The sequence below is a fragment of the Erythrolamprus reginae genome, chromosome 5 (genome assembly GCF_031021105.1).
Source record: "Erythrolamprus reginae isolate rEryReg1 chromosome 5, rEryReg1.hap1, whole genome shotgun sequence".
Taxonomy (NCBI): Eukaryota; Metazoa; Chordata; class Lepidosauria; order Squamata; family Dipsadidae; genus Erythrolamprus; species Erythrolamprus reginae.
In genome coordinates, this window is record NC_091954.1 from 70,906,952 (window position 1) to 70,933,766 (window position 26,815).

Sequence of the window (26,815 nt, forward strand, 5' to 3'; positions counted from 1 at the left end):
CCGAGGGATCTACTTTCCCTACTGCAGCTAAATGTAATGCTTTCATTTTATCTTCAGTATTCAATAAACTGCTTTTAAAGATGATGGGAGAATTAAATGGTGTGAGAAACTCTTATGCATTATTTTTTTACAAATTTTACAAATTCTGGGGAAATGGTGAAGTGCCAGGTAGCTGAATATGTGCAAATGTTGATTCTCCATTCAAACGGGAAAAACCACCAAACTGCAAACCAAGCAGTTTGTCAACAATATGTGGGAAGATTTTAGAGCAGGTCATAAAGCAAATCTTAAAATTTAAGTGGATGCCTACCTCTGGGACTACCTTCTGCCGCACGAATCCCAGCGACCAGTCAGGTCCCACAGAGTTGGCCTTCTCCAGGTCCCATCGACTAAACAATGTCGTTTGGCGGGACCCAGGGGAAGAGCCTTCTCTATGGCAGCCCCGACCCTCTGGAACCAGCTCCCCCCAGAGATCAGAATTGCCCCCACCCTCCTCGCCTTTCATAAGCTCCTTAAAACCCACCTCTGTCATCAGGCATGGGGGAACTGAGATACTCCTTTCCCCCTAGGCCTATACAATTTATGCATGGTATGTTTGTGTGTATGCTTGGTTTTAATAAGGGTTTTTTAGTTATTTTAAATATTAGATTTATCATACGCTGTTTTATTATTGTTGTTAGACGCCCCGAGTCTAAGGAGAGGGACGGCATACAAATCTAATAAATAAACTAAATAAATAAATAAATAAATTAGGAAAAATGTGTAAGAACAAATCTTGTTTAATTAATTTCATCTCATTTGTTTATGGATACATTATTTAATAATTGGAATATATAGGCAGGGAGATATCTTAATTGGTAATGGTACTTGTAAAGATGATAGTAGATTGCTAACTGTATATAATCCAACATATGTAATTTTATTGCAATAAAGCAAATACAATTAATGGCTGAGCTACAAAAATATAACTTGAAAATCAAGACAATTAATTGTACCACTTTATTAGGCTTTTTCAGACCCACATCAGTTATAATGTCGTGTTCAGAGATACTGGAGCATACTCAGAGAAGAGCAGCAAAGATGATTAGATAACTAGAAATTAGAACCTATGAACAGAAATTTGAGAAGCTGGATATCATTTTACCTTGAGAAAAAAGAATGATTGAGAGGAGAAAATCATTGCCCTTTTCAAAGTGAACATTAGAAAACTAGTAAGAACAGTTTGACAGTGGCAGGGTCTTCTTAATTGAATGGGTTCAACTGCTAAATAACCAGTCTGTAGTTCTACATTTGTAGTGAGGCAAGAAGCTTAAGTAAAAAGACAATAACCACACATTAATTCAATTTAACTATCCTGTTTCTTAGCAAATACAAAAGTTATCGCCCCTGCTAACTTCATCCCTTCTCCCTCTTTCATTCAGTATTTGGATGCTCCATTTTGCTGTCTTCTACAGAAGCTTCATCTTTCAGCTGCTGCCGAGCAAACTCCTCAAACACCAGGTCATCTTGGCCACTAATAAAAAGACAAGGACTCTGAGTATTACACTTTCCTAATAATTGATATTACGAAACTCCCTCTTTTCTTTCACCATGTTTAAATGTATAATTTGTCTATTCCAGGAAGTGGGGAATAGGTTGCATCATTGTGGGCATGTGCATACCACTAGCAGTTTCTATTTCCCAACTGTTCAAAAAGCTGTGATGAATCAAACTAGCAGCATAGAGAACAGAAGAGAAAGGAGCCAGAAGATTGGGCAACTAAGAGATCACCCCAGTTGAAGAATGGACAGAGAAGAAGTTCTGTAACTTTCTCTCTAACAGGGAAAGAAAGAAAGAAAGGAAGGAAGGAAGGAAGGAAGGAAGGAAGGAAGGAAGGAAGGAAGGAAGGAAGGAAGGAAGGAAGGAAGAAAAGGTTTCCTGCAGTTTGGCTTCCAGATTTTATGTGATAATATTTGGACCAGGGTGATTAGCTATAAAGATTCTTATCCCAGAAGTGCTCTGGGATCCTTCACTAATAAGGAAAGCTGTGTAAACTATACTTTTTCTGGGGCATCACTTTTGCATTACTAAAAGGCTGGTCATCTGAAAGTATCCAGAGTGAGCTATTGATATTGATGTTGGAGAGCAATCTGCAACAGGTCAAATCTGTCATTTCATTAATCCAGAGTTGAAAGGTATAAAAATAAATACTCAGTTTCTCTGATTGTGGATCCCACATAGAGAGACCCTTTGATGCATTGTCCCAATAAGAGACTTGGTTTGATTGAGGCTTAATCCATTCTTTGTGATCTTCTATCCAACACTCAATAGCCACAGTTGATTCTGGTTATGCTTGGACTGACATGGATGCCCAGAAAGACCAAAATCTTGTGTCTATTAACAGACTTAGGTAGATACATAATAAATTTACCCTAAGATTGGCAATGATTATCAAGTTCTATCTTCATTTTTTTGCATATAATATTGTGAGGGGCATTTGAGAACTGTTGAGTATACATATTTTACATCCTATTCAATGAAGCAATAAACCTATAGATTTCCCTCAATTTATGGCCCCAATTGGAACTAGAATTTATATTGATAAGCAAATTTGTTAAGTGATCCACTTAATTTATGACTTTTTAAAAACATTGTGTTAAGCAAACCACCACTATTGTTAAGTGAATCAGCTGGCTTTCCCTATTGTCTTTGCTAATTGAAGGCCAACATTTATGTTATGACATATTATGTTACATTATTTGGGAAGTTCCACTAAACTCAGAGAAATTTCACTGTTAAATTTGAATCTGAAAAAAATAAGTTCCCACTCTTCTTCATCACAGATAATTCAGAAAGTTTTGCCCTGCAGGACACAGAATCAATCTTATCAGCTTCATTCCCAACTCCATGTGAATACTTACGAGCAGAATAGGAAGAAAAAACTAATGAAATAATCCTTACCTTTCCTTTTCTGTGATCACATTAAAAAAAAGAGAAAGAGAGTCTTAACTAAACATGCTTTCACAAATATCTGAAGTTAAGAACAGAAAAGTAAAGAATCCAAGTGCCGGGGTGAGTGAGAAGAATGTTACAATACAACAAAAGACAGGCACTAGCAATTTATTCTGAGTCCCAGAGACACCTGGCAATTTCCTATTATGTGACTGATATATTACCAGGATAGTCTCACAGTAACAGCCAAAAGTCAACATTACTGGAAGGTGGAATTCTTTTTGGTTAGTTACCACTGTTCATTTAAACAGGCTGACCACAACAGGAGTCAATCAACTGCTAGATAAACGTAGGCAGGAAGTAAAAAGCATAGTGCACCCATTTGTGTATGTTTGACTCAGTAAATTGTCTTTAAAACATCCAGAAACTGACATTTTGTAACAGTCAAAATGTTTCTGCTTTGGAAATGGGGCAATTAAGGAGTCTAAAAACACCAGGCCCTTGCTGCCACCCTTTGGCTTAAGTTAGAGATGTCTTAATAAAACAAGTGTGGTTGAAAATGCAAATAGTGTTTGCTTTTTAGTAATTGCTGTGGAAGATCTGTGAAAGGGGAAGTTTGCTTAAAAAAAAAAAATTGCAGCCAGTTAACTTTATAATAAGGTTATTTTTAACTTCTATAGCTTTAATAACGGTATAACATACATTAAGTAAACACACAGTATGTAAGATTTTCCATTGTTTATCTTCCTGCCTTCAAGCCTCAAAGCTTAAACTAACACATTGTCACCAATCACAGTAAAATAATCAACCCTTCCAGTAGTGGGTTCTGAATTATTTATTTATTTATTTATTTATTTATTCATTCATTCATTCATTCATTCATTCATTCATTCATTCATTTATTTATTGGATTTGTATGCCGCCCCTCTCCGAAGACTTGGGGCGGTTAACAGCAATAATAAAACAATATACAATGATACTGGTTTGCGCACATGCTAAGAACCTGTCTGAACCAGGAGCTGCTATTATTATTATTATTATTATTATTATTATTATTATTATTATCATCATCATCATCATCATCATCATCATCATCAATACAACACAGCAAACGAAATCACTATGCTGGATTTCATATTTCATCATCAGTCGGGCACTTCCCAAGCACCTAGAACTGTGTAATGTAGTGGCAAATTATGTGTGCCAATCCTAGTAAAGTGGCCTTTTGCAATTGACAGATGGAGATTTTGTCAATTCTGATGGTTTTCAAATGTCCACTGAGATCCTTTGGCACTGCGCCCAGCATGCCAAGGACCACTGGGACCACTTTCACTGGCTTATACCAGAATCGTTGCTATTATTATTATTATTATTATTATTATTATTATTATTATTATTATGTCAATACAACACAGCGAACGAGATCACTATGCTGGATTTCGTATTTCCTCACCAGTCGGGCGCTTCCCAAGCACCTAAGACTGCGTGATGTAGTGGCGAATTATGTTTGCTGATCCCAGTAATTCGCCGCTACATCATGCAATCCTAGGTGCTTGGGAAGTGCCCGACTGGTGATGAAATACAAAATCCAGCATAGTGATTTTGTTTGCTGTGTTGTATTGACATAATAATAATAATAATAATAATAATAATAATAATAATAATAGCAGCAATGATTCTGGTATAAGAATTATTATTATTATTATTATTATTATTATTATCACCATCATCATCATCATCATCATCATCATCATCATCATCTGTTTATAATATATGATGATCATGGTCATGATGATGGTTCATAATTTCACATTAGCAAATGCAGACGGGCCTCTAAACGTATGAGACACATTCACTGCAGTATTATATAAAAATGAGCAAGACTACATGTGTTCACTAAACTTTACACAATTGACAATCCTAACAGCTAAGCTTGCTCTCTAGGAATTAAAAAAGAAATCATACTGAATTCAATAAGGCTATATTACAGAAAGTATGTTTTATTAATTTATCTTCGGAGAGTCTTCGGAAAGGGGCGGCATACAAATCTAAATAATAAATAAATGAATGAATGAATGAATGAATGAATGAATAAATAAATAATCTATATTTCTTATTTCTAAACTGCCCATCTCCCTTAGGGACAGGCCATTTCTGAATATGTGATATAAAATGGTTTTTATATTTAAATATTTCATTATATTTTTATAGCTATGAAATATACCTGCTCTGCAGATGGCTATTGAATCACAGGTGTTGTTATCATCATTATCATAACCATCTTCCATAATTAATATTATTAATATTATTATTAATTATGGGAAAGATCCATATACAATGAAAGTTTAATTTCACCAGCACCATAGTTAGAGAAGGTGCATGAGTAATCCTATATTTAGGGAGTGGGTGAAGTGATGGCATATATATCATGAATATACCCGTATTCTTCATCAAATTACACAGGCTCCAGAAAACACTGGAAGGATAAATATACAGAATGCAAAATAATTTTTTTCTCTTGTCAAAGGGGAAATCTTCTACATTTAGACAAAACAAGAATACTATCATATCATCAAAGTATCCCCCACAACAAGAGGGAAAATAAAATAAGAACATGCTACCGACCTGCTGTATTGGTTTCGTTTTGCCTGGGATGCATCAGACGGAAGGGCAACTCCATGCTCACATCACTTTGGAAACAGAAAAAAAGAGAGGTGATTCAGGATTCCACTGTTTCAAAGCAAAGTCTGAATATTTGTTAGACACCATTCCTAAATATATTCTCCTAATTTTTCACCAGTATTTGGAAATGTAAAGTAGATTACAGTATTGTAGATTGGAAGTAACCAGAAGTTAAATAAGTAAGCATACGTATATTTTTACACATAGTTGCCTAAGATTTTAAGGTAGAGTTCTTACAGTATAATTGTAGCCTAGAATATGTGGAATAGGCCCCTTTTGGATCTATTTTTTTAGATTTTTAAATCACAGATGAAACCCTGAATCTGAAAAATGCAAAAACATGGAAATTGTTATGTAAAAAACTCCATGTGTGTGACCAATAAACATTATAAATGAATGGATTGTTTTTAAATATCCTAATATGCTAATATCAGTATTTAAATATCCTAATGTGGAATTCCAAATACTGTACAAAAATCCAATACTAAAATCAGAGTTGTGGAGAATTATAGGCTAAATATGATCACGTGTCAGGAAAACTACGGAGAGGGGCGGCATACAAATCTAATAAATAATAAATAATAATGTGCAGAGAGTGAAAAAGCGTGTGTGATGGTGGTGCGCATACACACTTCCAAACCAGGAAGGTTAGTAGATTTAACCACTGAGCAGAAGTTTTATTTCCCCAAAAGTCTGAAAATTGAAATGGAAGTTGCAGGAGAGAAGAATGTTTACAAAGAAAAAATCTCAAAGATTTACCTGGAAGTGAAATCTCCCAGCAGGCTAAAATATAAACAACGTTGAGTGTACAATGAAACTGACAATATTCCATAGCACATGTTCTTAAGTTCAGAAAGCACCAAGAATTCCACAGTTCAATTCAGAGCCTCACATTGTCTATCAGTATATATTCCTAAACTGGTCAGTCTTATTAAAAGCTGTATATGCAACCCCAAATAGTGAATTGTTTTTTGGAACAATCCAACATTTCCACAATTCCGGTGTTCTTCATTATATTTAGACGCATATTCTATCCTCTGTTTTACAATGCAAGATACATACGAAGTACATTTTCCATTTGATCACCACAATATCATTTTTATCAGTAGGCTATAAAGAAATACTGAATGACCCCAATCATCTAGAGCAGTGTTTTCCAACCGTGGCCACTTGAAGATATTTGGACTTCAACTCCCAGAATTCTCCAGCCAGCGAATGCTGGTTGGGAAATTCTGGGAGCTGAAGTCCAGATATCTTCAAGTGGCCAAGGTTGGGAAACATTGATCTAGAGGCTAACTGCTAATGATTCTGTGTCTCTTTAGTTTTTCTTTAGTACCTGATCCATTATACCATGTATTGGCCACCGTGTTTGAAATACCCAAAATCACAATTCAAACACACCTGTGGACCATCCTACGAGACTGCAGATTTTCATACTACCTCTTTCTAATAAATGATCATGCAAGTATACTAAAGCTATTTGATCTGGCTTCTCATATTGCTTTAAATAATAATATCCGGACAAATTTATAGCAACCAGTGACATTTTACACAGTCGTTCTTTGGTACTCGACTGCGTCAAAACACATCAAATCTAGTATTTGACACATTTTGATGTGAAAATGTTCTTCTGGTACTTGATTGTTTGATACTTGACATGTTATGATAGGAAAAGGGAAAAAGCCGCAGAGAATGGACAGGAGGTTGGCCATGCTGGGAAGGTCACTGCCACATGAAAAGAGATAGACATGAAGTCTTTCTCGGCTGAAACAAAGCACCTGGTTTGTTTGGTACTTGTTATTTTTAGAACTTGTTGCACATCCTGGAACCAATTAATGACAATTACCGAGGAACTACTAATTTATTGAATTTGAAAAGGCTGTTTAAAATTCCTCATGCAATTTATCTTTATTTCGTAAAAGGCAATAACATCAAAAACGCTTGTGATTATAGCATACCAAATTTGGTGCTGCTTACCCTGAAACAGTAAGCTTCACTTTGATTTTGTAAGCAACCAGGATCCCTAGAACTGCCCGGTCTATTCCATTTTTTATACTGTTGGGATTTAAAAAAAACAAACAAAATAAAATACTGCTTCATTGCACATTTTCTAAAAAATAATGTAGTTCCTTAGTATAGCTGTCTCGATTATTATAACATGTTCTCATATTGCATATTAATATTTCTACATTTTTAGGAACTTATTCTGAAAAGATGCCAAGCTTAGTTCACTTAAGTATATTAGACACACTTACAGTTGCATTTACTACTTAATGCAGCATTCACTACTGTGCTGCTTTTGGATTTGTTTGAAATAAAAATTATTTATTTACTTGACCCTTATGTGTATAAAACTCCTCACATCACATTGTATATGTTAGCAGAAAATTCTGACAGGTAAATTCCTAAAATATACTGCTCAAAAAAAATAAAGGGAACACTCAAATAACGCCTCCTAGATCTGAATGAATGAAATATTCTCATGGAATACTTTGTTCTGTACAAAGTTGAATGTGCACAACAGCATGTGAAATGGATGATCAATCATTATTTTTTATTTATTTATTTATTGGATTTGTATGCTGCCCCTCTCCGTAGACTCGGGGCGGCTAACAACAGTAATAAAAACACATCATATAAATCCAATACTAAAACAACTAAAAAACCCTTATTGTAAAACCAAACATCCCTACAAACAAACATACCATGCATAAATTATAAGGGCCTAGGGGGAAAGAATATCTCAGTTCCCCCATGCCTGACGGCAGAGGTGGGTTTTAAGGAGCTTACGAAAGGCAAGGAGGGTGGGGGCAATTCTAATCTCCGGGGGGAGTTGGTTCCAGAGGGCCGGGGCCGCCACAGAGAAGGCTTTTCCCCTGGGCCGCGCCAAACGACATTGTTTTATTGACGGGACCCGGAGAAGGCCCACTCTGTGGGACCTAACCGGTCGCTGGGATTCATGCGGCAGAAGGCGGTCTCGTAGATACCCTGGTCTGGTGCCATGAAGGGCTTTATAGGTGATGACCAACACTTTGAATTGTGACCGGAAACTGATCGGCAACCAATGCAGACTATGGAGTGTTGGTGTTGCTTTGTTGCTTCCTAAGTGGATAGTTTGATTTCACAGAAGTTTGATTTACTTGGAGTTATATTGTGTTGTTTAAGCGCTCCCTTTATTTTTTTGAGCAGTGTATATGACACCTACAATAAGGGGGGAAAGGGAAAGAAGCTGAATAGAAAAGGAAACAAATGTTTCTCTATACTTTTTCTTCAGTTCCAGTTAGTGTTCCATTTTGGACTTACATAGTAGTAGAAGCGAGGTTAGTGTCTTCATCCTTTAGTTTCCCATCTAGTGCTATACCTTTCTTCACTCGATTGTTCGCCAACAAAGGAAGAACAGTCATTACCTTTGTAAGCTTGCTGTTTGGTTGGACCTTTTCCCTGGAGAAGAAATAATGCAATTTTATATTCATTCATTTTGGTCATCCTTTCTCAGTTAAACTTCGCCAAGTCAGACAAACTCAAACTACTGAGGACAAAGCAGATCTTTTAATTCTGAAAAAACAAAATCTTAGTAGATCCCAACCAAGAAACCATACAATACTGTATTCATACATAAACTATATTATACTACACTAAACTATAGTTCACTAAAATGTAGTTCGTTCTTCTCTGGCTTGGCATAATAAATGAATTCAGCAATGTTTTGTACCTAATGTATCTTAGCATTATGTATGTATGAATGAATGAATCGGTGCATTTCAGCTTATTTGGTGTACTGGTTAAAACAAACCACAGGTTAAAACCCACCTCTGTCGTCAGGCATGGGAGAATTAAGATATTCTTTCCCCCTAGGCTTCTACAATTTATGTATGGTACGTTTGTATGTATGATTGTTTTTAAAATAAGGGTTTTTAGCTACTTTAGTATTGGATTGTCACATGTTGTTTTTACCACTGTTGTGAGCCACCCCGAGTCTACGGAGAGGGGCGGCATACAAATCCAATAAAATGAAATGAATGAATGAAGAGACAATACAGATAGAGCTATCATATATGGCAGTGATGGTGAACCTTGTTTTCCTCGGGTGCCAAAAGAGCTTGCATGCATGTTATCACATCATGCGTGAGTACTACACCCATAATTCAATGCCTGGGGAGGGTGAAAACAGCGTCCCCCCGCCCCCTGGAGGCCCTCTGGAGGCCAGAAAGGGCTTGTTTCCCAACTTTTGGTGGGCCCAATAGGTTCATGTTTTGCCCCCCCCAGGCTCCAAAGGGTTCCCTGGAGCTGGGGGAGGGTAAAATGTCCTCCCCCATTCCCCCCAGAGGCTCTCTGGAAGCCATCAACGCTCTCCCAGAGCCTCTGTGTGAGCCAAAAATCAGTTGGCTGGCACACACATGCATGTTGGAGCTGAGCAACAGCTCATGTGCCAACAGATATGGCTCTGCATGCCACCTGTGGCACCTGTGCCACAGGTTTGCCATCACTGATATATGAGCTGCAAAAATTTAGATAACCATGAAATGGCAGCAAAAAACCAGAGCTTTCTGTATCTTTTTGCTACCTCCGGAACCGTCCTCTGCCGCACGAATCCCAGCGGCCGATAAGGTCCCACAGAGTTGGCCTTCTCCAGGTCCCGTTGACTAAACAATGTCATTTGGTGGGCCCCAGGGGAAGAGCCTTCTCTGTGGCGGCCCCGGCCCTCTGGAATCAACTCCCCCCAGAGATTAGAACTGCCCCCACCCTCCTTGTCTTTCGCAAATTACTTAAGACTCACCTGTATCGCCAGGCATGGGGGAATTGAGACATCTCCGCCAGGCTTTTATAATTTTATGTATGGTATGTGTGTGTTGCATGGTTTTTAAATGAGGGGTTTTTTAGATGTTTTTTTAAATATTAGATTTGTTTACATTGTAACACTGTTATTATTGTTGTTGTGAGCCGCCCCGAGTCTTCAGAGAGGGGTGGCATACAAATCTAATAAATAATAATTATTATTATTATTACCATTCATGGTCATCTGGGGATTTACAGCCCAGCCCAGTCTTGTTAGCCCTGGGTATGTGAACCCAGTTAATATAAAATTTTTATATATCTATGTTGCAGTGTCAAAGAGTTAACAGAGTGCAAAGGAAAACAATAATAACAACAATGCAAAGGAGCCTAAAGCACATAGCACTTACTCCGACTCTTCAAGAGCCACTGTTTTGGTATAGAAGTCACTGGAGTATAATATCACATTGGCAACTTGTTCCACTGAAGAAGGAATGAAATACCAAATTATCAATTAATCAAATAACAGAAAGAAGAATGAGATCTAGGATATTTTTCAGCATTTCTTAATAATTATTCAAGATCAAGAATATTATGCAGCTGTTGCTTTTTTTGTGTGGTTCAAACATGCCTTTCTTGCAGAATGATAAACATTTTGCTTTGCAGAATGGGCATTACATCTAGTATTTATAGGATACTGGCTGATCTTAAGAAAAAAGGGGGAGGAAATCACCAGGAAATCCCAGGGTATCCTCATTAGGATGAAGGCAGAGACAAACTACTTTCATATTATTAAGTCTACATGATAAGTAGAGTACTGTATTTAGTAATTGAGTTGAGCTCAACTCAAAGAATTTTAAAAATCTTTTAAAATGCAATATATACCGTATATAGCAATTCTTATAAATTAAACTCTGTCAAGTAGACCAGACTAGGAAACCAAAGTTATAAATGTGAATACTTTTATAATACAATAATTTTGCAAGTTTGAATGCATCTCGTCCCTCCCTCCCTTTATCCACAAGAGAATGAAGGAAGGTCAAGTCTGAGATACTGTACTTTCTCAAATTACATTTCTGCTTCAGACTTGCAACTCTGCCTCCTGTTTTCCACCCATTACAGCAGTGTTTCCCAACCTTGGCAACTTGAAGATATCTGGACTTCAACTCCCAGAATTCCCCAGCCAGCATTTGCTGGCTGGGGAATTCTGGGAGTTGAAGTCCAAATATCGTCAAGTTGCCAAGGCTGGGAAACACTGCATTACATAAACTATTTATATGGATAACATATTATTATAACTCAATCATGGTGCTTTATTAAGACAATAATAAAGGTGAGGACAGAATTGGAATCGCTATCTAACAGATTAGGGGGAAAAACAAATCTTGTTTGTCAAAATGAGTATTATACCTGACACAGTGATCTTCTTAACTGTTTTTTCTGTATTATTCATCACTGACACTGTAACAGGGATTGGTTCACCATGATAAAACACCTGGAAGAATTTGATTAGTTTAGCAAAAGGTTCATTGCACAGTATTTTTTTACGTCTAGTTTTGTGAAGTACCACATAGTCAGACAGAAACAGAATGATTATGTCTTCTCTAAATCTCTTGAATTTACTAATTTATCAAAAACCATCTCACCTCTTTACTAAGGCAAGCCTTCAAGTGCAATGGCTTCTTGGACAGGAAAAACTGCCATGTGGTCTCTGCATGAGGCTGAGGTCCTGCTACTTCGGGAGCATATTGGACTTTGCGTATAAGCAGGCGTACAGAATGTCTAAAGGTAGAAATTGGGTTTAATAGCAATAACACTTAGACCAGTGTAGATCAACCTGGGCCGTTTGAAGATGTGTGGACTTCAACTCCCAGAATTCCCCAGCCAGCAACGCTGGCTGGGGAATTCTGGGAATTGAAGTCCACACATCTTCAAATGGCCCAGGTTGAGAAACACTGACTTAGACACATGCCACTTCAAAGTGCTTTACATCCCTCTCTAAGCGGTTTACAGAGTCAGCATATTGGGTCCCCATTTTACCACCGTCAGAAGGATGGGAGGCTGAGGTAACCTTGAGATCAAAAACATAAGTTATTAAACTCTATTATTAGTGATTATGGAAGCCACAAAATCCATAAAGATGAAAAAAACAGTATCTGGATAGCAGCACTGATTGACAGCGGTTATTGTTGTAGGATCCACAATTATAGGAGGCAACACCCTCTGAGTTATGTGTGAGGTAACAGCAACATTGCTAATATTTCTGTTCAGCAGGAAAGGGGACATATTGACTTCCTTTTTGCTCCTACATTTTCAAGGCTGTATCTCACATACAGTAAAGAAGTTGAGATGGAAAATGTATAGAAAAGCGGAAAATAATAAGGGGGATAGAACAAGGCATTTTATCCAGCATGTTTCCTTTTTACAAATGATGTTTCTTTTCTTTTTTTTAATCTCCATCTCCTCATTCTGATAGTTGACCCAAAAAAGACCTTGACGCTGTGGTCTAACACATGGCAACTCCAAATCTCAACTAGCAAATGCTCTGTCCTACACATTGGGAAGAAGAATCTGAACTCCAAATACAAACTGAATAATCAAATTATCACAGATAATCCCCACTCGGTTAAAGACCTCGGTATACTAATAACAAAAGATTTAAGTGCCAAAGCCCACTGCAACAACATAGCCAAGAAGGTTGCAAGAGTTGTAAACCTAATCCTACGTAGCTTCTGCTCTGGCAATCTCACACTACTTGCGAGAGCTTACAAAACTTTTGCCAGACCCATCCTTGAATACAGCTCATCTGTTTGGAACCCATATCGCATCTTAGACATTAACACCCTTGAAAATGTCCAAAGATACTTCACCAGAAGAGCCCTTCACTCCTCCATTCGAAATAGAATACCTTACAAGACTAGACTTTCAATCCTGGGCCTAGAAAGTTTAGAACTAAGACACCTTAAACAAGATCTAAGTATTGCCCACAAGATCATATGCCGCAACGTCTTGCCTGTCGACGACTACTTCATCTTCAACCACAACAACACAAGAGCACACAACAGATTTAAACTTAATATTAACCGCTCCAAACTTGACTGTAAAAAATATGACTTCAGTAACTGAGTTGTCAAAGCGTGGAACTGATTACCGGACTCCGTAGTGTCATCCCCAAACCCCCAACATTTTACCCTTAGATTATCTATGGTTGACCTATCCAGATTCCTAAGAGGTCAGTAAGGGGCGAGTACAAGTGCACTAGAGTGCCTTCCGTCCCCTGTCCTATTGCTCTCCTATACCTCCAATACCTTTCTTCTGTTCCTATATCTCTTCTTCTATTCTTTCAATGATATGTTCTATTACTATATCTTCTTTTCTATTATTTCTTAGATATATTTTACTATGAGTATCTCCTCTATAACCTTCATCATGTATTTTACTATGTGTATATAGATATATACCCACTAAACCTTCTTTGTGTATTGGACAAAATAAATAAATATAAAATAAGACCTATCTTTTCTATGTTTCTCAGCTTTCCAGTTTTTGTCAATTCTTTTTCAAATAAACAAGATATTACCTCTTGAGAATCCTTTCTTCTGGATTGTCTGTAGAAAAAGCTTTGACCTCAAAATCCACTCCGCAGCACTATGCAAAAGAATGGGGAGACAAACAGTTGAAACAATACATTCTTGTGGTGGATAAGAAGTAAGCACACAGACTACAGTGCTGGGTTTTATGGGTCACTTTATTAGTTCAAATCTGGACTGGAGCTCCTCGGAAAACCAGGGAGCTTTCCTGGATTGACTGCCATGGAGAGGTCGCATGGGTGCAATCCCATCCAGGGCCCCAGGTACTGCCCTATTCCAGGCAACTATTAGGGGGATTGTGGACAAGGGATTCAGGTATCTCCCCAAGCTCCTTCTGGAACTAACTGAAGCTTTGAATATCAAAAACCCGTTAAGGATGAAAAGATGAAACGAATGCAATTTCCTTTGAATAGCAGCAGTAAGAGTTGTGCATTTAAAAATCTTATCTCGCAACGTTTCGAACTCAACTACCATTAATTAATAAAATAATTTCAATACCAACACTTTAAATAAATAAATAAATAAATAAATAGAAAACAAAATTTGATTAAAACCTGATTCCGACAACATTAATCTTTTTACTTGTTTTTTAAACTCAATTAAACAACCGTTCACACGATAACATTATAATCTAATTACTTACCTTACCTTATTCTATAACTAACCGAGTTACACCTTTCCTCCTTTCCAATATTTATATAAATATATTTCCTTTTCTTTTTCCTTTTTTATTCTCATTACTGATATATTACTGTTACACCCATTAACATACTATTACACCATGTCGTATCTCCTGATAACGTCTGCTACTTAGGCAGATTCTTCCTTTCTCCCTTATTATTTTACAAATACTTTATACAATTGTAAATCTATTTTCCTAACTACCTTTCTATAAATATGTCTCTTGCTATCCTTACCACTAGTTATTACTACCTTTTAAATAATAAGATAAGTAAGAAAAATGAAGTATTGATAGTAATAAGATATAAATGTGAACATTGAATTTTTGTTACAATGTAAGATAAAGACGTCAAAATACAATACCATGTAAGAAATACCCTTATCCCTTTTTAAATTTATGTATCCCTCCTTCCTTTTCCCCATTTACCCTTTGTTAATTAATAAACTTTATTTAAAAATAAAAAAATAAAAATAAAAAAATAAAAATAAAAGCAACTTCTTGTTCTTGTATTTTATTCTATATGACCACAGATTACTTAGTTTATTTCTTAATACAAAACATTGCAGTGCATGCTCTCAACTGTCACCTTTTCAACTTCATGGGGAGCTGGCTGCAGACACACTGAGCAAGGCAGATAATCTGGAAACTGTAAAGGAACAAAAAATAATGCACATAAAGCATTTTGATTGCAACGTCTTTCTTTCCATAGCAGTACTAGCAAAGATATAGCAACAGCAGCAAGAGGATAATTCCTCCCCCTTTCATACAAATTTCCAAAAATGCCCCATGTAATTTTTGCTATTGATTTGCTAGAGTCATTTATCATCAGCCAGCCATCTCTGTGGTGGTAAAACACTAATGAAACAAGTTTTACTTTGCTTGAGTGGGCAAAGTGGGTAGGTGACACTATAAATCAAGAAACAACTTCAATGTTCTGTTTTTTGAAATACTATTTAAAAACCTAGATGTTCTTAAACTCAAGAGTTATTCTTAAATATTTCCTTATCTATCAAATTTGGAAACTATTCATCTCAGTCACAGAGAGATCATGAGTGGTATACAATCAAAATATAAAATTATACTTTTATTTGCAAGAGCTCAGTATTATTAGACATATAATGGAGTTGGCCTTCTCCGGGTCCCGTCGACTAAACAATGTCGGTTGGCGGGGGCCAGGGGAAGAGCCTTCTCTGTGGCGGCCCGACTCTCTGGAACCAGCTACCCCCCCAGAGATTAGAACTGCCCCCACCCTCCTGGCCTTCGATAAACTCCTTAAAACTCACCTCTGCCGTCAGGCATGGGGGAATTGAGACATTCCCCTCCCCTCCCCCGGGCCTATACAATTTATGTATGGTATGTCTGTGTGTATGTCTGGTTTAATAATGGGTTTTTAAAATGTTTTTAAATTTATTAGATTTGTTGTGAATTGTTCTATTGTATGTTGTGAACCGCCCCGAGTCTACGGAGAGGGTCGGCATACAAATCTAATAAAATAAATAAATAAATAAATGTCCTCAATATTTTCTGGAATAAAATAGGAATAATAGCTCAACTCATTTGGAAGGTAGCAGGTCAGGGAAGGCTGCTCTGGGAGGAAATTACAGTGGTTCCTCATGATACGAACCTCTCATCATACGAACTTTTCAAGATACGAACCGAGGGTTTGGAATTTTTTTGCCTCTTCTTACGAACTTTTTTCACCTTACGAACCTGCCGCCGGCCGCTGGGATGCCCCACCTCCAGACTTGAGTTCCTCCCGTTTTTTCCCACCCTGTCTTGCACCATTCTCCCCTCTGGATCTCCATGGGTTCCTCCCATTTTTCCCCACCCTGTCCTGCCCCATTCTCCCCTCTGGATCTCCATGGGTTCCTTCCGTTTTTCCCCACCCTGTCCTGCCCCATTCTCCCCTCTGGATCTCCATGGGTTTCCCCCGTTTTTCCCCACCCTGTCCTGCCCCATTCTCCCCTCTGGATCTCCATGGGTTCCTCCCGTTTTTCCCCACCCTGTCTTGCACCATTCTCTCCTCTGGATCTCCATGGGTTCCTCCCGTTTTTCCCCACCCTGTCCTGCCCCATTCTCCCCTCTGGATCTCCATGGGTTCCTCCCGTTTTTCCCCACCCTGTCCTGCCCCATTCTCCCCTCTGGATCTCCATGGGTTCCTCCCGTTTTTCCCCACCCTGTCCTGCCCCATTCTCCCCTCTGGATCTCCATGGGTTCCTCCCGTTTTTCCCCACCCTGTCCTGCCCCATTCTCCCCTCTGGATCTCCATGGGTTCCTCCCGTTTTTCCCCACCCTGTCTTGCACCATTCTCCCCTCTGGATCTCCATGGGTTCCTCCCGTTTTTCCCCACCCTGTCCTGCCCCATTCTCCCCTCTGGATCTCCATGGGTTCCTCCCGTTTTTCCCCACCCTGTCCTGCCCCATTCTCCCCTCTGGATCTCCATGGGTTCCTCCCGTTTTTCCCCACCCTGTCCTGCCCCATTCTCCCCTCTGGATCTCCATGGGTTTCCCTCCCCCCACTCCGTTCGCCTCAGCTTCGTCTGCCGGCAGCTTTTTTTTTTTAAGCCTTAATGTTTTGGATTTTCCTAATCGGCTTGCACACATTATTGGCTTTTCCATTGATTCCTATGGGAAACATTGTTTCATCTTACGAACTTTTCACCTTACGAACCTCGTCCTGGAACCAATTAAGTTTGTAAGATGAGGTATTACTGTACATGTTTTGAATTAGGGATGACTAGATATCTGTGAACCTTGGTTGCATATACACAAAAAAGCATCCATATCATAATTGCAAATTGGGAATTGAACCAAAGGGAATAATGATTCAGAATACTCACAGTTAACACAAAGGGGTATGCATATTTCCCCAGTTTATTTATCAGGCTTTCCTGCAAACCAGTGAGTGGTCCTGGTTTGTCCAGTGATGGATAAATCTGTATTCTGTGAAAGTACAGATCCTTTCTAAAAGTCAGGCCTATAATATCAATGTCTTCTTGCCCATATCGAAAGGCACATGTGAGGGTCACAAATACTAGGAAAAGCATATGAAAATGTTATGGATACCAAAAGTTAAAATCATAAACATCATTAGTTGCGTAGAAAAGTCTCTTACTCATTAGTTTAAAGTAACCATTTTCAAGCTAAGACCCGTCAGCAACAAAAGCTAGACTGTGTTTGCCCATATCTGCAAAAGCAGATGAGAAAAAGCCAGTTGCATTTTCTGGCTGTAGTTACTGATTACTTTTTCTTAAGCAAAAGTGCAGGGTGCGAACAAGGCAAAGGATATTGTTAGATATTTGCCTGGGTGACCTACTTAGACAGGGTAAAAGTCAAAAGTTCAAATTTGTTTATTGCATGTTGATTGGTTGCCTTCTTTTGGTGATTAAAATGTATCTTTGTAAAACTGCCCTGTTGCTGGGCTAGATTGTATAAATAGGAGAACTGTCATTGTATAGAGCTCTCAATACTCCATTGCTTCTTGACTGAATTGACTTCCTTGTCCTGTTAGCGAAATAAACCTTGCTTGATTCAACCTGGCTTTGAGAGTTATTACATTGGCGACGAGGAAACCGATCCTCCGTGTGCTATCATGGCTACTCCATCGGTAGTCCAGCCACCTGAATTCTTTGACCCAGAAAGAATGACCTGGACAGCCTACATGACGAAGTTTGAAATAGTTTTGGAAGCGGCCAGCATGAAAGACACCGACAGCGGCCGCATGCATGCCCTTTTCCTCAATTACTGTGGCACACAGATTTTTGAGCTGGCAGAAACCCTCACTGACCCTGAACCGGCAAACTCAGTTTCCTGGGACACTCTCTCATCCAAGCTAGCCGCTCACTTCAAGCCTACGAAGCCAGCTAGAGTTTTTCGCCATCAATTCTCCCGGATATCACAAGCAGAGGGGGAAACGATCAATCAGTTTGCGACTCGCCTCAGAACTGTTCTCTCTAAATGCCAATTATAATTTGTAATTCGCAGCTGATAAAGCATATACGGTACTTTGCCAGATAATATCTTCAGGGGAGCTTTGAAAGACCTTTGTTTAAAACCATAGCAGGGTAACTGCTATTCTGTGTCAAAGAAAGGATGAGTTGACCAATGGGCCTTATCAACAAGAAAACAACATACTGTAATTGTATATGAGTATGTCCACTGTGAAAACTAGTTGGAAGCTTCAGATGGAGTGAGTTGTAGGCCATCTACCTCAGTGTGATAGTGAGTGACAGTATTAGGCTCTATCTATCTAGCATCTATCACTATTGTCATTTAAGTAACTTCATTAAATACTAACCTTTATATATATATTATATATATATATATATATATTATATATATATATATATATATATATATATATATATATATATATATATATATATATAAAGTTAAATCATGATAAATGAATAAAAATTTGCTGAATCATCCACACTTGGCTGGTCCACTGATAATGCTGACAATAGATATTACAAACCACAATGTTGGAACAGAATGGATAACTGGCAGTCCTATTATCATTATCAGTAATATAAGGCTCCCAGAACTGTGGGTAAATTCCAGATGGCATTTTGGAAGCAAATTCAAATGGAACTGAATAAAATTACGAATGATAATTGGAAAATAACCAAGGAAGCAGCATTATTGATAAAAAATAGTGAGGTAAAAGGATATGAAGAAATTAAAACTGCAGCGATAGAAAGCGCCCAGGCAACCATAGTGCTTGGGTGGAAAGACGATAATAAATGGACGATAAAAAATTGGTGCAGGTACATGGTGGACCACATTCACTATGAAATTATGGAAATCAGATTACATAATTATAATGAAGAGAAATTAGCAGCAACAATGAGGCAGTGGGAGAAGGTTAAAAATTATATATTAACAATATGGGTAAGCGATGCAAATGTACAAAATAAAATTCAATCACTTTATAATGAATGAACAATGTAACCCAGAGACGAAGCAAATGAAGGGAAAAATTTAATCTTCCCTGGTGAAGGGAATTTTTACTTTGTTTGGTGATGGTACACTTTTATGTTTTATGCCCTTGTTTTGTTTTTTGTAAAACTTTAAAAATTCAATAAAAATTATATATGGGCCTAGAGGCAAAAAAGGAGCTGTGACGTTCCTTAAAATATACCAGGGTGATCCGACACAAAAAAGACATATATCCCCTCCCTGGTACAGAGCTGGAAGGGTTCTGATCTGATAGCTCTAACTGCTAGTTCTCTGCTTTACAAGGCAGAGTTCACCAGATCGAATCCCAGTAAAGGAAAGGGTGTGGCTAGCTGATGAGGCCAGAACAAGGCCGAAATGGGACCATCCTAGTCTCCCTTAATTTTAAAATTCCAGCTAAAAACATTTAACATATATATATACATATATTGTTCTGAGTTCGGGTTTTGCCCTGTGTAATATTTTGCATTTACACAGGGCAAAACCTGAACTCAGAACAATCTACATACATATACCCGTGAAAATTTACGAAAACAAATATATATACGTAGATTGTTCTGAGTTCGGGTTTTGCCCTGTGTAATGTTTTGCATGTCTATGCGACGTTTCGGTGAAATCACATTCACCATCTTCAGGCTGGAGTTCCAATCTTTGTGTTGTTGTAAATGGAATATTAGCAACTGACAGTTGCTAATATTCCATTTACAACAACACAAAGATTGGAACTCCAGCCTGAAGATGGTGAATGTGATTTCACCGAAACGTCGCATAGACATGCAAAACATTACACAGGGCAAAACCCGAACTCAGAACAATCTACATACATATACCCGTGAAAATTTACGAAAACAATATATATATATATATATATATATATATATATATATATATATATATATATATATTTAAAGGTAAATTCCAGATGGCCATTAGATGACAACAAACAGTTTAGAAGCAATATTCTAACTCTTTACTGCTAAGTAGTGACTGTGTGGTGTTTGGCACAAAGGAAAGCTTAACTAATTACTGTCTAAAGAATTATTTATTAAAATAACATTTGAGGTTGGAATGATTATAGATTTCTTTTCCACAGCAATGTTCTTAAGCACCTTCAGAAATACTTCATCAGCTTTCGCTGACAAAGTCAATTGACACCGATATGGAATCATTCTAATTTTAAATCATATTAATAATACTCTGTTTAAGAAACAACTAGGTGTTCTGACCTTTTTTCTCCTTCACAATATCAGGATCCACCAATACAACACCATCTATAATGAAGAAGAGATAATAATGAACCACTCAAGTTACTAAAAAGATCAAAGTAGAAACTTGCAACTTGAACTCACCCACAGATTCCACGGCATCCACGTGATCAATGAAATCTCGCTTTCCTAAGTAGATTGTAACCTGAAGGATGGAATGATTGAACAAAACTGCAGTTCAAAAAACCAGTTTAAGGATGCTATGCCACTGCTTTTGGTATAAAAGTAAAAGTAAAAAGGGCAGTTTAGATATCTTTCTTTATTTGATATATTTATAGTGGCACTTTCCTCTACAAATTCTGTATGACTAATCATGTAAAGCAAAACAGTAACTTAAACAGTTGAAAAAGACCTCCTAATAAATTGCAAGTTGAAATGCAATAAAAAATTTATTACCCAGATGTGAAACTAGAAGGGAAGGAGCGCTTACATTTAAAGCAACTATTCATAAAAACATCTTCAGAGTTGAGCTTGCTAGCTCAGAAGGGTTGTATTTCTTAAATAATTTGTTTTACTTTTACATCAGAAGTATTTTCCTCTCAAAGAGAAAGAGTGCACAATAGATTTTGATTATTATGCATTTGGCAAGTTGAGTAGATTGACTGGAACACATTTTGCTTTCTACTTTCTACAAGTTACACGGGAGATTAAATGTATATTTAATCTGTAAAAAATATGATTTCAACAATCGAGTTATCGAAGCATGGAACTCATTGCCGGACTCAATTGTGTCAACATTTCTCCCTTAGACTCTCCACGATTGACCTCTCCAGGTTCCTAAGAGGCCAGTAAGGGGCGTACATAAGTGCACTGGTGTACCTTTCGTCCCCTGTCCAATTGTCTTTCCTTTTTCTCACTTATCATATATATTTTCTTTCTTTCATATATCCTCTCCTCTAAGTTCACTTTACCCTTATATATATTACTACATGTCTATTTTTCTTCCTATGTATTTGTGTATTGGACAAATGAATAAATAAATAAATAAAATTAATAAATTTATTATACTAATGTATCAATACATTTCAGAATTGCTGTTGAGAGTCATTGGAACTACAACATATTGAAAAGTTTAATACAGTATTTCTCTTTTTTGGACAAAATTGAGATGAGGATAATGGCCTATGCCTGCATTCTTACTGACAAGCTTTAAGTGACTCAAATTGTTATGAAAATAGCTCCCTTCTACGTCTACTCAGTGTTTTCAAACTTTACACTTTTAAAATGTGTACATTTTAATTCTCGGAATTTCCCAGCCAGTATTCTACTTGCTACTGTCATTTAAATGACAGTTTTTCTTAGCTTCAGCAATTTTAAGATGTGTGGCTTTCAACTTTCACAATTTCCCCAGGCTGGCTGGGGGCAGTGGACGATTCTGAGAGTTCAAGTCTACACAATTCATACAGTTCTGAAGTTGATAGACAGTACTGTAAAATATTTTATTTATTTATTTATTTATTTATTTATTTATTTATTTATTTATTTATTTATTTATTTATTTATTTATTTATTTATTTATTTATTAAATTTGTATGCCGCCCCTCTCCGTAGACTTGGGGCGGCTCACAACAATAACAATAACAATGTAAAAAACAAATCTAATAATTTAAAAAACACTAAAAACCCCATTATTAAAAGCAAACACACACACAAACATTCCATGTGTAAACTGTATAGGCCCCGGAAAAATGTGTCAATTCCCCCATGCCTGACGGCAGAGATGGGTCTTAAGAACTTTACGAAAGGCAAGGAGGGTGGGGGCAGTTCTAATCTCCGGGAGGAGCTGGTTCCAAAGGGTCGGGGCCGCCACAGAGAAGGCTCTTCTCCTGGGTCCCGATAAACGACATTGTTTAGTCGACAGGACCCGGAGAAGGCCAACTCTGTGGGACCTAACCGATCGCTGGGATTCGTGCGGCAGAAGGCGGTCCCGGAGGTATTCTGGTCCGATGCCATGAAGGGCTTTATAGGTCATAACCAACACTTTGAATTGTGCCCGGAAATTGATCGGCAACCAATGTATATTATTCTCAGTTATAGATTTCATGTGGTCCTGTAAGTTTTGGCTGCTACATTTTATTTCATTATCTGATTGAATACATTCACTGGTTATTTTGCAAAGGAAGGACTGTTTTTTCCTCTCTTTTTGAAAATATTTCTTCAAGAAAGTTGTAATGCTAGATTAATGGTGTGGTGGTTAAAGTGCTGGCTGTCTTTAACATGCAGACTATTCCCTGTGTAAATCTTAGCACAAAGTGGTTTTTTAATTAACACTTTTCTTTCTCTGATTTCCTTATTTTTGTTTGATTTTTAAAAAATTAATTCATGGTACATCATTCCATTTTTTTTCTTCAGTCACTTGAGGTACAGGAGTTATTTTTTTAAAATGCCAGGAAAAATAGGAGGTAAGGGAAATGAACATAGTTGGGAGAATACTGCAGGGAAATGATTTAGTGGGGGGACATAGCAGCTGCAGTGCATACTGAATCCTTTACATGATGTTGTCAAACAATCTCAGTCTGGATAGTCTTTTTAAAAAGCTGGTTTGGTCTTAAACTGCCTTGAGCAACTTAATAATGCAATACATTATACAGTGCACCATTAGTATCACTATAAGCTTGATCTCTAAAGAGACAAGTACCGTATTTTTCAGAGTATAAGACGCCCTGGAGTATATATATCAGCCTTCCATCCTTCCGAAGTGGGTAAAATGAGGACCCGGATTGTGGGGGAAATATGCTGGCTCTGTTAAAAAGTGCTATTGCTAACATGTTGTAAGCCCCCCTGAGTCTAAGGAGAAGGGCGGCATAAAAATTGAATAAAATTGAATAAATAAATAAGACACACCTTACTTTTGGCAGAGGAAAATAGGGGGGAAAATCTACCTACCAGGTATTCATCTGGCTAGCATCCCTAGTCTGTTCAGCTTCAGCACATGGTTAGGGCTGAAAAATCCTTTTTCAGAGGAGTAGGAATGTAAACAAGACTGCAAAGACTTAGGGCAAGAAAAACTGCTTGGGGGGGGGGGGGAGTAGGAATAAAAAGAAATGTTACAAGCCAGGAAGACCGTTAGCACTGCATTAGGGCTGAAAAAGCCTTTTTCAGAGGGAGTAGGAATGAAAACAAGCCTGCAAAGACTTAGGGCTGGGGGAAAAAAACCCTTCTTTAGGGGGAATAGGAAGCCGGGAAGATCATTAGCACCTAGTTAAGGTTGGGGGGGGGAAGCCTTCAAGAAAAGCTACAAGGCGGCAAGATGCGCGTACCATGCCGCCTTGATTGCATCAGCGGAATCCCGCCCGGCCGCTCTGTTTAGGGTGACCCGCTCCCTTCTCAACCAGGGGGGAGTTGGGGAGCCCTTACAGAGTAGTGCCGAGGATTTTAACACGTTTTTCGCTGATAAAGTCGCTCGGATCCGGGCCGATCTCGACTCCAATTGTATAACAGAGTCGACTGACAATGAGTCAGTCGAGGTGACTGGGGCACGTACTTGTCCACCTGTCTGGGAAGAGTTTGATCTGGTGACACCTGATGAAGTGGACAAGGCCATTGGAGCTGTGAGTTCCGCCACCTGTTTACTGGATCCGTGTCCCTCCTGGTTGGTTTCGGCCAGCAGGGAGGTGACACGGAGCTGGGCCCAGGTGATTACCAACGCCTCCTTGGGGAGGGGAGTTTTTCCATCTCTCTATAAAGAAGCGCTCGTGCGCCCCCTCCTCAAGAAGCCCTCCCTGGACCCAGCTGTGCTTAACAACTATCGTCCAGTCTCCAACCTTCCCTTTATGGGGAAGGTTGTCGAGAAGGTGGTGGCGCTCCAGCTCCAGCGGTCCTTGGAAGAAGCCGATTATCTAGGTCCCCGGCAGTCGGGTTTCAGGCCCGGTTACAGCACGGAAACCGCTTTGGTCGCGTTGATGGATGATCTCTGGCGGGCCCGGGACAGGGGTTTATCCTCTGTCCTGGTGCTCCTTGACCTCTCAGCGGCTTTCGATACCATCGACCATGGTATCCTTCTGCACCGGTTGGAGGGGTTGGGGGTGGGAGGCACTGTGCTTCAGTGGTTCTCCTCCTACCTCTCTGGCCGGTCGCAGTCGGTGTTAGTGGGGGGCCAGAGGTCGACTCCTAGGTTTCTCCCTTGTGGGGTGCCTCAGGGGTCGGTCCTCTCCCCCCTGCTATTCAACATCTACATGAAACCGCTGGGCGAGATCATCCAAGGACATGGGGTGAGGTATCATCAATATGCGGATGATACCCAGCTCTACATCTCCACCCCATGCCCAGTCAACGAAGCGGCGGAAGTGATGTGCCGGTGCCTGGAGGCTGTTGGGGCCTGGATGGGTGTCAACAGACTCAAGCTCAACCCGGATAAGACGGAGTGGCTGTGGGTTTTGCCTCCCAAGGACAATTCCATCTGTCCGTCCATTACCCTGGGGGGGGAATTATTGACCCCCTCAGAGAGGGTCCGCAACTTGGGCGTCCTCCTCGATCAACAGCTCACATTAGAAAAACATCTCTCAGCTGTGGCGAGGGGGGCGTTTGCCCAGGTTCGCCTGGTGCACCAGTTGCGGCCCTATCTGGACCGGGACTCACTGCTCACAGTCACTCATGCTCTCATCACCTCGAGGTTCGACTACTGTAATGCTCTCTACATGGGGCTACCTTTGAAAAGTGTTCGGAAACTTCAGATCGTGCAGAATGCAGCTGCGAGAGCAGTCATGGGCTTACCTAGGTATGCCCATGTTTCTCCATCACTCCGCAGTCTGCATTGGCTGCCGATCAATTTCCGGTCACAATTCAAAGTGTTGGTTATGACCTTTAAAGCCCTTCATGGCACTGGACCAGAATATCTCCGAGACCGCCTACTGCCACACGAATCCCAGCGACCGATTAGGTCCCACAGAGTGGGCCTTCTCCGGGTCCCGTCAACTAAACAATGTCGGTTGGCGGGCCCCAGGGGAAGAGCCTTCTCTGTGGCGGCACCGGCCCTATGGAACCAACTCCCCCCGGAGATTAGGATTGCCCCTACTCTTCCTGCCTTCCGTAAACTCCTTAAAACCCACCTTTGTCGTCAGGCATGGGGGAATTGAAACATCTCCCCCTGGGCATGTTTAATTTATATATGGTATGCGTGTGTGTATGTCTGTTAGTATATTGGGTCTTTTAAATCTTTAAACATTTTAAAAACTGTTGGATTATTTATGATTTGTTGTTACATGTTGTGAGCCGCCCCGAGTCTTCGGAGAGGGGCGGCATACAAATCGAATAAATAATAATAATAATAATAATAATAATAATAATAATAATAATAATAATAATAATAATACATTTGGACTATAAACACACCCAAATTTTCAGGCTCTTTTAGGGAGGGAAAAGGTGCATCTTATACTCCGAAAAATACGGTATATATCAAACCTCTATCTGGATTCAGTCTTACATTCTTACAAGTAGTATATAGTAGTTTAATGCCAAATACTTACAGCTTTGTCATGTGATATCTTCCTGTAGATAACATGTCTTTTAGTGGTTCTGACATAATTCACAGAGATGTCAGAGATTGAGTGATGCCTTGGAGCATCGGGGCAGCTCATCTTTTGACTTATATTATCTGGTGAGGATGGTCCTACGTCGAAAGAATTTTAGACCAGCACCAGAGAATGAATAGTCAAACTGTAAAAACAATGGATTTGAATGTAAACATTTTTAAATGATATTTTCTGAAGCATCATACAATAACATATTAATCCCAAAATTAGGAAGTTGCCCATTGGATTAGCCCTCTAAAGGTCTTGACCTCCGTCAGCTTCCAATTAATTCAGATGCAGTCACATTGAACTCAATCCTGCATGAGACAATATAAATATTTGCAGTTCTAAATTACTTTGCTTCTAACCAAATTGTAATTATTTAAATTATGTATTTAGGGATTTACTGTAGACTAGGTAG

At 38.8% G+C, this 26,815-nt stretch overlaps 1 protein-coding gene across 1 annotated transcript; it reads right to left on the reverse strand.

Moving 5' to 3' along the window:
- Window positions 1–955: 955 nt before the first annotated feature.
- Window positions 956–26,542, reverse strand: SAG (S-antigen visual arrestin). Its single transcript, XM_070753031.1, has 14 exons — window positions 26,350–26,542; window positions 20,966–21,026; window positions 20,843–20,887; window positions 17,498–17,691; window positions 15,245–15,304; window positions 13,967–14,034; window positions 12,033–12,168; window positions 11,797–11,881; window positions 10,797–10,869; window positions 8,917–9,054; window positions 7,591–7,668; window positions 5,557–5,621; window positions 2,941–2,950; window positions 956–1,513 (listed from the first exon to the last, which is right to left on the reverse strand). Exons 1-14 carry the CDS (start codon window positions 26,458–26,460, stop codon window positions 1,414–1,416), a joined length of 1,224 nt encoding a protein of 407 aa, XP_070609132.1. The 5' UTR covers window positions 26,461–26,542; the 3' UTR covers window positions 956–1,413.
- Between the last annotated feature and the right edge of the window lie 273 nt (window positions 26,543–26,815).

What these genes read in the sequence shown, in the direction of transcription:
- SAG (XM_070753031.1), bottom strand. Translation starts at nt 26,460, where the DNA reads ATGAGCTGCCCCGATGCTCCAAGGCATCACTCAATCTCTGACATCTCT. An exon ending in GAAGAAAGGATTCTCAAGAG is followed by an intron (nt 12,169 to 13,966) that starts GTAATATCTTGT and finishes TTCTACCTTTAG; the next exon opens with ACATTCTGTACGCCTGCTTA. An exon ending in AACCTCGCTTCTACTACTAT is followed by an intron (nt 7,669 to 8,916) that starts GTAAGTCCAAAA and finishes AAATCCCAACAG; the next exon opens with TATAAAAAATGGAATAGACC.